We start from the raw sequence: 15,396 nt of genomic DNA on the forward strand, positions 1-15,396 counted from the left end.
TAAAAGGAAAATTTTGACAGGAGATGATGAAATTAACTTATCCCATTCATCAAAGCACATTAGAGTTTGTTATCTCCGAGAAAATTCATCAAGACACTGAGCTTTCTGAATTCATTATCACAATTTAAGTTCACCATTCACCAAACTGTAGTAACTCAACAGCTCAAAACAAAGAAAACTAAGCTTCAGAAAGACATCTCCGCAAAGAACAAGTATAAAAAAAATAACCCACTAAACAAGTGAAAAAGCAAATTCATAACTTGTTCCAACAATCCTAGGAATCTGTACACATACACAAAATGCATCTAGTGGGGTTAGGGTAACATTAGTGCTCTCATGCCAGGCCCTGATGAAATCTCATCTGAAGTATTACTTTTAATTCCTATCATTCACTTTTACAAGGGATTAATCAAACTTGGAGTAAGTGCAGACAGAACACTTGAAATTATTAGATTAGAAAGCCTAAAAGAGATTTCAGATTTTTTTCTTGTACAAATAGAAGCATACATAACAATGACTTTTGCAAATCTGACAGAGTCTACAAGTTATTCTAATGTTATATGCAATAAAAAAACAGACCAAATAAATTATTATTGGAACTGATCACAAAAATAGCACTTTTCTGTTTTAATAACATGTAGTAGGCAAGACTTAGTACCAGAATCCTCAACAAATCAATTATTATGCATCACATGAGTTGAACTGAAGCTTGCTGAACAATTTTCACTGCAAACAGAACAAATACTGTTGGTAGTGCTACATCACAGTCAGAAGTCAGCAGTAAGATGTACCCATCTACCAAGAGAATAACAGCAGGTAAGGCAAAGCTAGACTGAGTGAATATCTGTAATAACTTCAGCAAGTCACGTCACACTCAGAAAGCAATCTGTCTTGGAGCAGCTGAATATTGCATACTACTCTTCTTAACAAGCACTGCCAACAAAACTCAACGGTCAGTTTCAAAACTGCATTTCCTACCAGGGACAGCAGGAGTCATGAAACGATCCAAAGGACACCGGTGTCAGTGGCCACAGTTTTAATGAAGCAGTGGGTGTCACCGAAGAGATTCGAGACAGAACTTCTCTCGACACTAGCTAAATGAATGCTGGACTCAGACTAGTAAGAAACATTTCACTTCCATTATGCAGCGATCTTCCATTATGGAGTACTCCAAAAAGGTTTTTACCATCTCATATCCTTTAAGAGCTGTCAGCAGAAGGCTTTATAATTAAATGCTCTTCTAGAAGGAGAACAGTCATTTAGTGCTGCTGTGTTCTTGGAACTGAGCAAGAAGATTGAGAGAACAGACCAGAGAAACACTAATAACACGTCAAATATTTGCAGCACTGTAGAGGCTATAATCCTAAGAAAAGAGAACAAGTCCTGAACTCTGACCATTAATTTCAGCTAACTATAAACTCAATTGAACTTGTATTCCACATTCAATAACACTAGCGAGACTTTTCCCACTTTTGTGAGATTAAATAGTTGTGACAGTAAATAGTTGAATGATGATTAGTTTCAACTATTATGTACTTGTTCCAATGGGAACCATAATTTTGCACTATCCACTTAATCCCATTTTACTTCAATTTAGAATGTTTAATTGCCTTAAAAAAGAATAGAAAGAAATGCCTTGCAAGTTATTGTAACATTATTTTAATAACAGAAATAGAAAACAGTATCACAAATAAGCATACTTTCACTATAAAAAAAGTCCCACCTCATTATTTTTACATGATACTGAGGAAAAGGGCCATCCCACAAGACCAAAAGGCTAAAAAGAGCTGCATAACACATGGAAGTACGATAGAGCACTTGGGACACACAAACTGTCTCTCAGAACTACTCTCCATGAAGAAAAGCAGAATTATCCCCTATCTTAAATAAAATAAAAACATTAATAATAGGTCTTCAAAGCTACAGGAAAAGATTAACAATTCCCCCAGCCAGTGCTTCTCCCAGCACCGTCATGCCAGGCAATGGCTTGATCCAATAGTCTCTGCACGCAGTCCCTCTCTAAAATCATCAGCCAAGAAACGCGGGCTGAAGAGCTTGTGGTGCCGACACCACGTTCTTTCCAGAGATGCTGCTGGAGCAGTTCTTTGCCATCATCTGCTGAAAGTAGATGCACTTTTTGACATCGAGATGTGGCACAGCTTCTCCAGAACTAAGGTCGCTATACTGATACTTCCTTGAACTTGCTTTGAGGAGTGTAAATCCCGAAGATCAATTTTACGTTCACCAGCCACTCAGTAAGAACCCAAACAGCCACTGAAGACTTTTCACAAGGACTGCTTTCACAATTACAAGGCAACAGTTCCCAGGAGTTTGGAAACAGAAGACTTTTTTTCTCCATGCCCTTTTTCTTCAAGTGCATTGACAGATTATCTGAGAAGTACAAAGGAAGGGAACTGAACTTGGGCATGAAGAAGGTACTACCCAAGTGAATAGGACAAGAGTTTCTCCACAAGCAACCTGAAGCTACGCATCGCACAGCAGTTTACAGACAGTGGTACATCAGGAAGAAAACAGCACAAGCAGCAGGATCACAACACATTCTAGGAGACAAGCTAACTGCATAGGTGCACAATTAGGAAGTTTCTATTTACAGATTTTCTATGGTACGCAGGTGACGGTTACAGCAAGATACAAGTGATCAACCCAGAAAGAGAGAAATAGACTGAAACAAAAGGCCAGATATGATGGCCAACCATGAAAACAAAAAGGAAATAATGGTATCAGTCCTGGTCATCACCTCTGAAAAAAGCAAATGTCTAGAAAGATTCCCACTGTGAAGACAAACCTCCACACGCAGTGACACCAAAGCAGGAAGACCACTACTGCTGTTCTCACCTCCAGGGAAGCAGAGCAGTCTGTGACTCCGGGAATCAGAACAACATATTTCTACTTGGTGGAGTACCTGCAGATGACATAGGACTTGGCACTGTCACCTGAGCAACACTTGAACTTTGAGATGGCCCAGCATGAATGGAGAACTGTGCAAGGTGGTACTGTGTAGTGACTCTACTTGCTTTAAACTGTATTTTTATCATCTTAATAAATAATAATTCAACAACAGTTGTTTTTACATTAAAATGTGGTATCTCCTCTGTTTCTACACTCCATGTCTTACAGGTTTTGAAGCAGAAAGATGAAACTGGAGCCTCCTCCATTGAACTAGATCAAGGAGCCTTCAAAGACAAGCTCTGCCTGAAAGCTGCAACTCCTCTGCTATTCTCAGCAACGTGAGACCAGCTCTGCTGGTTTACTGAACAGAGCCATGAACCTCACACACTTTAAGCAGAGAAAGCAAGAAGGAAAACGGGACAGGAAAAAATCTGTTGTATATCAGATTACCAGGTGTCTGAAGCCTGGTGCCATGATCAGCTTGATACTAACCCATTGCTTCGGGGAATGACCCACCTCTACCCACAGAACTGATCTAACCTTTTAAGTCACAGCAACAAAGAACAAATGCTGGTTTTCAAAGTTGTAAGAACATAAAAATCAAGATCATCCCTTAGTCAGAGTCAACAATGGGTGTTTTTTCTTGAAATTGACCAAAACTCGCATATTCTTGGGCAAGGAGAGGAGAATGGAGGGACACAACAACACCAAAAAAAAAAAAAAAAGCAAAACAAAAATCCCAAACACATAAACACATAACCAAAACCACACAACTGTTGCTCATTAGACACTGATGAAAATGCATCTAGCATGTTGTACTGTTTTTCTGCTATGTATATAAAATTACGCTCTGATTGTAACTTGTTATAACAACTGAGATCTATTTGTGAAGGGAATTGAAAAAAATTCCACAGTCCTTTAAATCTGAAAAACTACCACCAACTAATAATCGTCAGGTCACTGTACAAGAGTATCATTTAATCAGGCCAAGGAGCCATCACACAACCTTTTGTTTCAAAGGACACCACCTCAAGGACTACCTACATTTTTCTCAGGTTAAAAGAAAAAGAGTAAAAATAAAACATGCCCACAGTTCTGAACTCACATCAAAGAAGGGAAAATACAACTCATGCTACCCTGAGCTCTAGAATCACAAATAGGGTAACGGTGGTGGGTGGTGACAATTGTTCATCGTCTATATTACTAGATACTTAAGGACAAGGCCATTTGAGCTGAAAAATATTCAAGACCTCAAAGTCATTGATCCTATTCTGGAAGGCCTGGAAACCAAAGCTTTACACAGCCAAAGGTAACAAAAACCTTCTGAAGTACTAGCTAAGTGTAACACAGTAAGTGGAAACTCAGAAGTGTGAAACGCTGTGGGAAAGACAACAGGAAAACATCACAGCCATGATTAACAAGGACTGAAGCTGCAGAAGACTATCCCACCAAAGTTATCGTTTGTACATCAGAAGCTGCAATGAAAATACAAGCGTGGGTATCTGAGATTAACAATGCAGACTGACAATAGTCTGAATCGGAAAGTGCTCCATGTTAAAATCCATTTGCATTCATCAGCATTACCCTTTTGCTATTACAGAAGTGATTGAGCTATGAGGTCTGTCATTACTGTACGATGAATCACTATGAGGTCACCAAGATTCAACCCGAAGCATCTCCATCATTAACTAGAAGCTCAAAGCGCAGTAACTGTATACATCATGTAACAGCCAAAAAAAAAAAAAAGTAGTTAGGTAACATGCTAATGTATCAAGCTGTTATAATTGAATACCAAAGAATGAGTTGAAACAGCTAACTCAAAATAACAGCTGTCTGAAGACTATGCATACCTTTTCAAACCAGAAATGATATCCAAGAACAAGGTATGAATCAAATTTGGCCTCCTCTATCAATAGAGATTAGTATACCACTTCAAAGCAAGAAAGAAAGAAAGGAAAAGAAAAAGTCACAGGCTCTCTTTACAGTTACAGAAGTAACGTATTAGCTTATGCAGGCAATAACTAGGAAAGCTTAAGAACTATCTTCAAAATGATGCTCTCTCAGGTAAAGCTTTTATGACTAACTGTTCAAGCCAGCATAAAATATTTATAAGTGTCAACAGTCACAATAGATCCCAAAACAAAACACAAACAACAAATAAAATGACTGCAACACAAGTCCTTCATTAACCAGGCCATCTGCCTTTCTATAGAACATGTCAGAAGCAAAGAGATCTTAGCAGAGCTTGCACTTCATCATTAGGATTGTACAATGGCGCAAAAAAAGAACATTTACCAGAAGATATTGACAAATGATGCCAAGCAACGAAGGAGATCCAACAGAAATATTTATGTCAAGAACAGAGCTACAAATCACACCCTCAGACACCCAGGCTCTCACATAAGTCTAAGCAACTCTGGCAAGTGTTTTCTGAATTGTGTCTTAAATAAGAGCCTAAAATGCAGTGAAGTGGCATATAAGGTTCCCAAATCTTTTGTGGAATCCAGCATGAGCTTTTAAACCAACATATTTAAAATACTTTGGAACAAGTTTGAACAGCAGACTGACTGGTAGTCCTCATCTACATGAGGCACTTCATAGAATATAGCTATTCTAAGCAACAAGAGCCTGAAGGTACCAGACCTTTTTATAGATCAATTCAGCCGGGCTTATTAGATTCCAAAGCCTGAAAAAAAACAAAGCAATAGTCACTCTGCTCATTCATAATCAAAGCTGACTGAGTTACCAGAAGATAAATAACAGGAGATTCCTGGACTACAAAAAGCAACAATTTTGAAAGCATAAAATCCAGAGATTTAAGTAGTATTAAGGAATACTCATAAACTCACTCAAAAGCAATACCAGAGCACATATATCTCAGTGATTAAAAGAGAAAAGTTGAAACAATCTGAGCTATGAAATATTCAACTATTAATATCGCCCAATATCTAAACAATACACAGAATTAGTACAGTCAGATAAAAAAACTGTTGCTTTTTAAAAGATACTTTGTGTAAGAATCTTTAAACTTTCATAAACATATTTCCTTCTAAAAGTAAAAACAGAAAGAATACAGTAGAGGTGCCAGGTGTAGCTCCACTGCAGAGGCTGAATTCTCTATTTAACGCATGATTTCATCATCTTTTTTAGGCACAGGAATCTCCACAAGGCCTTACGATGCAATATGAACAAACAACGAGCTATTTTATAGTTTACAAAAAAATCTATTCCAGTTTAAGCTCTCACTCAATAAGGGGTAACTCAGAATTTGTAATATTAAACCCTTCAAAGAGCCCATGAGTTATCTTAAGCCTTTCATAGTTCCATGTGCAATTATAAACAAGGCTGTTTGGCTCACGTGGAAGTTCCAAATTATCCTGCTGCTCCAAACTGTCTGCAGCGCCGCAGCCCATCACTGGGTTGACTTCTGGGCTTCACATGCCTTTTCCCATGCCATATAGTATGGTCAGACAAAGTGCAAACTAACGCAGGTTCTCCAGTCCAAAATCCTAAACATATACACTGCCTATCACCCGTACATTCATGATCTGTCTCATGTTTGCTTCAAAATCCCAGTTTTCTCATCCTTGCCCCTCACTGGGCAATGCTGAAAGTGAAGGCACTCACTGCAAGATTGGCAGCCTCCCAGCTAGTCACACACACTGAAGCTCAGGATCCTTTAATCCTTCCTCCCCCCTCCCCCCCCCCCCCCCCCCACCTCCCTGCCAAAATCAAGAAGCAAACAGAAGTAGAAAAAAAAACCCTCACTGTTAGCAGTTTATTTTCTTCTTACTTATCCACATCACAGCTCTTTCCTCTGCCCATATCCTTCCCCATCACACGTAAATTGTTCTCTAATAGGCTTTATGTTTGTCGTTGTGTGGTTCCTTGGCACAACCAGGAAACAGAAAATGTAAAGAGGCAATTATAGTATTTTTTTCCACTGTAAATAATACCTAGCTCCTTAGGTCTCCAAAACAGATGTGGAGCTGTAACAACTCTAAGGTTAGCCTTCGAGAATACAACCTTTTCCCTTATGAGATACAAGAAACAGATCATCCTGAAATTTTCATTTTCTTATTATTTTCACTGGAAAGCTTCGGTAACAGTCAAAGACAGTCACCAGTTCCTATCATTTGATCTTTGTTATGTTTTTTCTTCGACTTCCTGACAAGAGACGGGGATTCCACTTTCCCCACAAGCTCACTTCCTTCCCAGTGTAAGCAAAAGGAGCTGGTGGCTATTCTGAAGTGGCTGAGTTGTGAGTTTCTCCTGAGGAAAAAAGGGTTTGTATGACAATCTCTTACGAAATTTAAAAAAAAAATACAAACAAAATAAATCAGTTGCTAAATACATTAGGGAAAAATCATCACTATTAATTGAAATGTGTTCTAAAAGTCACTGTTGTGTCTAATCCGCAAAACAACCAACCAAAGGAAATATCACTGAAGCAAATGCATGTATACAGCTTGCCCACCAGTACAAGGAAAATCTGATTCTTTGCATCATTAAAATAAAAAATACATACACAGAGCAGTACCCAATCATTGTAATCTGGCAAAGTACATGGCATCTCACAGAGGCACTCAAGTGCTGTGCACCAGAGCTCCTTCCCTATCACAGAACCAATCTACACGCCTATGAACTGATGTTTTTGCGTTTTGGTCAAGCAATAGAGAATGACTTTCAGTGCCATAAGAACATGGGATATAGAGCTAAAATTAAGACAGATCCTATCAAAGACAGGATTATAAATTCAAAGCCAAAGTTTAAAAGAAGTCAGACCACAGTATGACAGGGTTAACAAGCAGCTGAGTTCTGTGTAGAATCTCTACAGCATAGAAATAACACTACATATGCTGTAGCTGTGCATTTTCATATGCTGCAATACTGGCTTGAAGGTAACAGCAATCATCTGTTTTATTCTTGAAGATACTCTTTTCATCTGAAATCCCAGTTTTATAGTATGTTCACTTACTCACTTGACTGCAGTCGATGCCTGTCTCTAACCAGCTTCACAGTTTTAGAGCAATTCCAAGACTCGAGTAATTACAAAGCATAACTACAGGTTCACCTGCGCTTAGCTGATTTGAATACCTAATTCTTCATACTTTGAATGACTTTCTGTTATCAAGAGGTTCAAGCAACAACTTCCACAACATGAAAATGAGACACTCCCTTCTCAAAGAAGCCACTATTTCTACCACAATAGTACATTCTTCCAAAGCGCTGCGAGGACTGACCTCTTTTTCATCTGCCAACTGACAGCTAGTTTCGATATGCAACTCCGTAAATCATTCAATTAGTCACAGAGCTAGCAACATCAAAGAAAACACACAGAGGAGGGGAACTCTGGAATCTAAACAAATCACACATTAAAAGAATATTCATGGCATACAACCTCAGTATTTTAAAGCAACAAGGATCCTACGGCTACAATTCCTGTTAGGCGTACCGTCACCCTCTTTCCCAAAATGAAGTGAAAATAATCGTGCTGCATGTTTTAAAACTGGGGTGGGTTGACCCCAGCCAGCAGCTAAGCACCCACACAGCCAGACCCAGTACAAAAAAAAAAAAAATAAGAAAAGCATCCAAAGTATCCTAGAGATTACTAATTGCCTATTTCTACACAAAAGAAAGCTGATGGCAACTTTTCTCTTCCAATTATCCTATCTCCGTGCTTTGTGTAGAGACAAGTTCTAAGACAATATCTTGATATGCCTTGCATAGTGATGACACTATTGACACCTTCAGGAGTAGGAGTCTCCCAGGAGTACATGACAGAGCAGCTCCCTCCTCCACCCTAATGTTCCAGAAATAGACAAGCCATTGCTAGAAAGCATTTTTCAGAAGCAGTTTTCTAAATACTTAATAAGGAGAAGAAAATGAGGAGGGAAGAAGCAACTGAATCCTACTAAAGGAATTTCAGAAGCTTAAAAAGAGACCAACAAGCCCAAGATTATTAATTTTTTAAAAAAATTAAAATCAAGTATCAGTACTTCCTGAATCTATAAAGCTTAAAGATCAGGATCAAAACATATGTGTATTATGCTGTTAGACAGCTCTTTGTCTAGTGTCAGTGAATGTGTTTATTTTCAAACTATCTTTACACAGCTATCCTACAGGGATATGTGCTGCCTCAACTTCTAGAAAATAGTTACCTAGCTATGTCTAGATTTCTATGGAGTAAATGTGCGCCGTGTCCTTTCCCCTACATGTTTCCTACACACTGAAATCTAGCAATACCTAACAAGACAAATATGCATTCCACCACTTCTTTTTTTTTTTCATTCTTCTTGAAAGAAGGAAACTACTGCCTCTTTGGTTTCTGCGTAGCTATCAGGAAGAGAGCCTTTTTTTCCCCTCCCAAGCTGCAGTGATAGCTATGCTCCACTGGGGTACATCTACAGAGCCCCTAGACCTGAGTGACCGAAAGCTGAGCGTTATCAAAAAAAACTCAGCAACAGCATCTGCATTCCCGAGTGGTCCAGTAAAGAAAGTCAACCACGTTAACCCAAGGGTGCTTGTCTCAAACTTGCAAGATGAACATCACCCTACAGTTACTTTTATTTAATAATGGAGACAAGAGGAAAAGAAGGGGAGAGAAAAGGAATGAAGGTCATGATTAATAGCACCTCCACTGCTAATAAACAGAAAGAATCTATAACCTGACTACATGTTACATGCACTTCTGAATTAACGGTAAGTTCTAGATCTACTGCAGCATTCAAGTTGCCTGGAAACTTCAGAGAAGCACAGAGTCCCTATTAAAAATATATCAAGATTTTCCATAACACAACAGCCCACAGCACAGCATTTCTGAGAGGTCCAACGTGTGGAAACACGCCGGACTGCGGCTCCAGAGGGTCTTGGAGGAAGGACGGAGGTAAGCCAGGCTCCACGGGCTGAGGAGCCCGGTAACTGGGCGGCTGCAGGCTGGCACGCTCCTCGCCCTACAATTCCGGCATTTCGCCCAGGTCAGAGAAAAGCTGTCACAGAAAGCTGCCACAGAGAGCTGCGGAATTTAGGACCGCGATAACCAGCCCCCCACCCACACTGACAGAGCCATAAAAGTCTGACGGACTATTAGAACAACCCCAGGAGCCTCATCTGCGGCCCCTCACCTCCTCCAGCAGCACCCACACCACAGGGCAGCGGGACAGGGGCTCGCACCCACCCGACACACACCCAGAGGGCGAAGCGGCCCCCCCTCAGCGCTCCTTCCCCCCTCTCCTTCCTCTATCCCCCCGGAGCTTCCCGCCGCGGTCCCACACAACTCTCCCGGCCCCTTCCTCCTCACCGCCCCCCGGGCCCGGCCGCTCCCCTCAGCGCCCCCGGCCGCCATTTCACGCCCCCCTCACCCCCCCCTCACTCACCGTTGCGCAGCTCGTGCCTGACGGTGAGCAGCGGCCGGGCGCCGTCCTCCGCCGGGCCCGAGGGTCCCTCCATGGTCCGGCCCCGGGCGGGTGTTTTTTTTGGCTTTATTCTTATTTTATTTTTCACTTGGCGGGGAGCCGGGGCCATAGGAGCTGGGTGAAATACACCCGGCAACGAGCGGGGAGCGGGGGCCGGGGAAGCGCTCGCTCACTCACACACACACACTCACACACACACACACGTAGGCTGCCCTCCCCCGGCCCTCAGGGCCGGCCCATGTCCTTGCGGCTCCCCTCCCCCTCGCTCCTGCCGCCCTCCCCGCCCCGCGGCACGGCGCCGAGCCGAGCCGAGCCGAGCCGAGCCGAGCCGAAGGGGGGGGGGGGGCGCGAGCGGCCGAGCAGCAGCCGCTCCTCGCAGCACCCCCTCCCTACCCGCCGAGCGCTGATTGGTCCGCGCGCCCGCGGCCCCCAGCGGCTATGGGTAGAGAGCGCTCCGCGCACCGCCCCCCGCTCTTCCGCCCAGCGGCGCCTTCTCTCATTGGCTCGGCGGCTGCGCCAATCGTTGGCTCCGCCCCCCCCGCTCCCCCCACCCCATCCCTCTACTCCCTGATCTTGTTTGTAAACATTCCCGCCCGCCTCTCCCGCTCCCCCCGCCCTCCCCCGAGGGCGGGCGCTGCGTTGCCTAGGGGACAAGAGAAGGAGCCGATTGACCACTGGGGCTGTCAATCATCCCAGGGAGCGGGCGGTGGCGCACCTCCCTCGGGCCTGTTCCATCGGACTGGTGGGCGGGGGGGGGAGCAGCCGTGGGCCTCCCCACTCGCAGGGGCGGCGGGGGGGAGCCGGGAGACACCGCTGCCATGGAGGCGGGTGGCGGGGCTGGGGGGGGGGGGACTCGGCTCGGCGGCCCCACAAGAAGGGGGCGGGCGGCTGCCAGGCGCTGCCGGGACCTTCCCCCGGGGTCGGGGGCGGGCTGGGGAGGGCTGCGGGGTGCGCAGGAGGTGGGAGGTGCTGGAAGGTAAAAACGGCCCCGGGCTGTGCCGGGTGGGGGGCTCCCTTACGGGACCGGGAAGTTGTGGGGAGCTGGGGTCGGCCTCTTCTCTAGTGATAGGGCCAGAGGGGATGGCCTCGAGTTGCGGCAGGGGAGGTTCAGGTGGGAAATGAGGAGACATTTCTTCTCAGAGCAGTCAGGCGTTGGGACGGGTTGCCCAGGGAGGTGGTGGAGTCACCGTCCCTGGGAGTGTTCAAGGACAGGTTGGACGTGGCGCTTAGGGACATGGGTTAGTGGGTGACATCGGGGGTAGGGGGATGGTGGGACCAGATGGTCTTGGAGGGCTTTTCGAACCTTAATGATTCTGTGATTTTAGAGGGGGATGTGTTTGGGGTGATATCAAGCCTCTTGATCTCACTTAAGCCTCTCGGTCTGCTGCGATGGGGAAGCAGGCGGGTTCACCCAAAGCAGTCCACAGCTTCCCCGATCCTCTGTCAGATTACACAAATTACTTTTATTTCCAGTTCTTATCACTGTAATTCCCAACTTGCTTCTTTTGAATGTCATGTCATACACAGCAGCAGCGTGCACACGTAGAGCCTGATTGTGGTACGCCAGACACCAATGAAATAAAATGTCTTCTGCTCAGCCTTCATTCACATTCCAGTACTGTATATCTCTTCGTGTGTGTTTGCATACATATATAGAGTACTTGAGTATTTGTATATACATATCGACATTTGTACCATTTCCTGAGGAGAGAAAGTTCATAAGAGCTTTCTACTATAGTATTACTTACATACCACGTCTTGTTTTAAGTTTAGTTTAGTTTTGTTTGTTTTCAGAAGTTAAAGTACCCAAGGGTTTTCTTTTATGGTATTCCTGGTAGAACTTTTTGAGGATGTTCTCCACAAAACACTGCAGGAGTACTGCTGCAGTATCTGCCCGTAGCATGTGGTACACACACCTAACTTAATTGGAATTGTCCATTCAGTTACTGCCTTCCTGACAGTATTTTATCAAGACTAAAAATATAGAAAGTCTGATTACAGGTGTTTTCAAACTGAAAAAGCACTAATTGACTAACTTCTGTCACTTGGTGTTAGAAGTGACATTGCAGTATCTCAATTGCAGAGATAGTAAATGTTACATTAGCGGTTCCCTTACAGAAGGGAAAATAATGAAAATACAAAATAAACAGATAAAGTTAATTGCTAAATTTTTGCATCTTTATAACTCATGGCTCGTTTGCACACCTAGTGGGAGCATCAGCTTTACTTCTCTAGGAGTAGTAGCAGCCACTTCTGGTTATCCTTTGTCCCAGATGTTAGATCTTAAAGAGACTAGTACAATGTCATCCAGGGGCAATGCTAGCCAGCGCTTTGGACTAACTGTCCCTGGCAGCCTCAGTAGAGAGAAACTGAAACTTGACTCTGTTCTGTTCTTTACTAGCACTTAGTGTGAGTGGAGCTGGCAATGAATCCAACAGTTGCAAATAGTCTTGGTTTCAGATGGTCATAGCTTGACAGACTTTATCTGCTTATTTGCCTCGGTTTGAAATCTCTTTTCTCCTTTTAAATTTCAGGTTAAAGGATTTAACAACTTTAAAGAATGCGGTGAGAACCCAAAAAATCTAACCAAGGTTAGTGATACATTACGGTATCTGCAGACTATGCAAGACACATAGCAAGACACAGTGATTACTCTATATATTTAAGCTCAGTTGTGACTGGGCTTGGAAAGTCATATTGCATGAGCTGAAAGTTCATTGTTGTCACTGAGAGACCCTCTGATTTGCGTGCACTTTGGCAAAGTAAGGAACAATATGGTTATTTCATTTAAAAAATTAAGATTTTTACGTAACATTATCTCCAGCATTAAAATATTTTAGCAGTAAGGTTCTCTTGTCATACCCAGAAAAAGCAAAACAGACATACTGAATGCTTGAAAATAATCCCACCTTTTGACATACATTATGACAAAGGGACTGAAATCCTAAACGTCCTGTCTATTCCGTCAGTACAAGACCATGTTCAAGATTTCATTTCAGCTAAACTTTTAGGAGCAATGAGAAATAAAACTCAGTCCTGTGCTCAGTTCCTTGATTTAAGTGTGGACCTGCTTTCAGTGGAGTGGTCCAGGCATAGCTGGCTGGTTTCATTAACTTCATCACTTTTGTCTTTGAATCATTATCACATGGCCTTGTGGTCATTTGTAAAAGGGCAGAGTTTTGTCACTATTAAGGGTAGATAGGATTTACAGGTAGTTGGAAATATACAGGCTACATCTGTACCAGTAAATAAAGCAGAGTGGGATTTGTTCTCTAGGTGTCAGGGCAGGTGACATGACATAGCATGGCATAATTTGCAGGTATACAACTAAATTCTTTACTCTTCAAAACAGGGTGGCCTTTTCCATCCTGCCTCCTGGATTTACACAGATTGTAAACAGTTACTGAGCCATGCTGGCCCCCAGTTTCTACAAGGACATTGTCTGAGAGGGTACTAGTCAGGGGCCCGACTGTACCCAAAAGCACACCAGTGGTCAGAAGCGTGGATAGTTGTGTGCAAGCACTCAGATTCTGCATTTGTCCCATTTAAATAACTAACAGAGAGACTCACAGTCAGATGAGGGAGGTAATTGGCTTGAGCCTGCAGCCAAAGCAGGCATGTGAAAGTACAGAAACAGTCATAGGCTATAGGCCCACAGGGAGCCCAAAATGGTCTGTAACTGATTGCTTTATAGTTTGGAGAAGTAAAACCACCCTTGCTATGTAAACTGTGCTTTTGGAAGAGCAGCTCTGAGTGCAGTATAACTGACTGAAAATGTTATTTTCATTTTAAATAATACTTTAGGTGTGTGCAATGACACTGAACAAAAAAATACTATTTGGCATGGTTGAGCATTCAATAAATTACCTCTCCAATGTTAAAACAAAAAGAAATATAAACAGTTAAAGACTATTGGGTAGTGTGGCACCACTTTCCCTCTATAATGCAGATGTCTATTTTGTACATGGTATTTTCGAGTCATGCTGATACTCATGTGTACAATAAGAGCAGCCTGACAGGTCAATCAGCCAACAGTTCAATGTTTGAGCTGAGCGTGTGCTGCAAGTTTGAGAACATGGAGTAACAGAGTTCTAAAGATAGATGTCCCTTACCTACCCCACAACACAACTGTTCAGAAATATGTAGATTTACTTGCCATTCCTAATTGCAAAGAGAGACAGGAAAAAATGTTGTGGGAAATACCCACATGGAAAGATATCGCTGAACATTTAAGAAAAAGTGTCACAACATTTCCTTTTTGGTTCGAAAAGAGCTGGTGTGTCAAGGTGGTTTGAGAGCTGAGGTGAAATTGAAATTCTCAATATACAGAATTCTGAGAGGAAATGAGAGAGAAAGAAAGAAGAAAATGAGTGCTGTAGCTGCATACTTCCAGGGTGTCACTGCTTTATATTATTGACATACTTGATTTACTTTCTTTCTGAAGGGGAGCTGCACATGAAAAAGGTAGTTTATATGGTGCTAAGGTTGAAGATACCTAGCATTTTCTTATGGTCATTGAATTGTTACAAAAACAGGTGCTATTTTCAAAGTACAAATGTTGGAAAGCTGGATGATACAAAGCATTCCCTGTAATTACAGAGAACATTTGCACAGCAAGGGAAAAAGAGGATCCAGTTTTGGAAAGCAAGAAATGAATTTAAGCAAGGACTCCTCAGGAAAAATATTCAAAACATGAAACAGCCTTTGGGTGAAATTTTAATGCAGTAAAGGTACTAATTTCTAGTTTACATATATTATCTGTATCTAACCATTTAAAAAAAAATCTGCATTTGAACCCTTTGTGCTCAATAACTGTCAAAAAGTAAATAGGGTAGATAAATATGCTGTTCTAAGCATTTTTGTATGAAACTGCTCCAGCCAACGGTTTTATGTCTCTAAAACTGCTTAATGCCGTACCATGAAAGGAGAAGTTATGCTAAGCATCCATGCCTAATAATTCTTTTAACGGAAGTGGTACAGCTCTGTCAGGAAGTGGATCGTTTCTTGAAAGAGTGAATGTAAGTGATGAAGATGTGTCACTGATTCTAGAGTTACATCTTTACATGAAAAT

General features: G+C 42.5%; 2 protein-coding genes across 4 annotated transcripts in view; one reads left to right on the forward strand and one right to left on the reverse strand.

The window, feature by feature from the left end:
• Positions 1-10,625, reverse strand: part of RPS6KA5 (ribosomal protein S6 kinase A5) — a 77,808-nt gene extending 67,183 nt beyond the window's left edge. Inside the window, exon 1 of one of the 2 annotated variants that reach the window (XM_035540050.1) lies at positions 10,287-10,625. In XM_035540050.1, coding sequence (XP_035395943.1) covers positions 10,287-10,434 — 148 coding nt within the window. In that variant the 5' untranslated portion in view covers positions 10,435-10,625. The remainder of the gene's footprint in view (positions 1-10,286) is intronic. The other variant, XM_050711310.1, reaches the window with a different exon arrangement.
• A 643-nt stretch (positions 10,626-11,268) lies between these two features.
• The window catches only part of DGLUCY (D-glutamate cyclase), a 45,398-nt gene continuing 41,270 nt past the window's right edge, over positions 11,269-15,396 (forward strand). Inside the window, exons 1-2 of one of the 2 annotated variants that reach the window (XM_050711312.1) lie at positions 11,269-11,301; positions 12,860-12,916. The gene's annotated coding sequence lies outside the window, so the exon portion shown is untranslated. Of the gene's footprint in view, positions 11,302-12,859; positions 12,917-14,978; positions 15,056-15,396 lie in introns of those variants that run through there. The other variant, XM_035540054.2, reaches the window with a different exon arrangement.

Source organism: Cygnus atratus, chromosome 5 (genome assembly GCF_013377495.2).
Source record: "Cygnus atratus isolate AKBS03 ecotype Queensland, Australia chromosome 5, CAtr_DNAZoo_HiC_assembly, whole genome shotgun sequence".
Classification (NCBI taxonomy): Eukaryota; Metazoa; Chordata; class Aves; order Anseriformes; family Anatidae; genus Cygnus; species Cygnus atratus.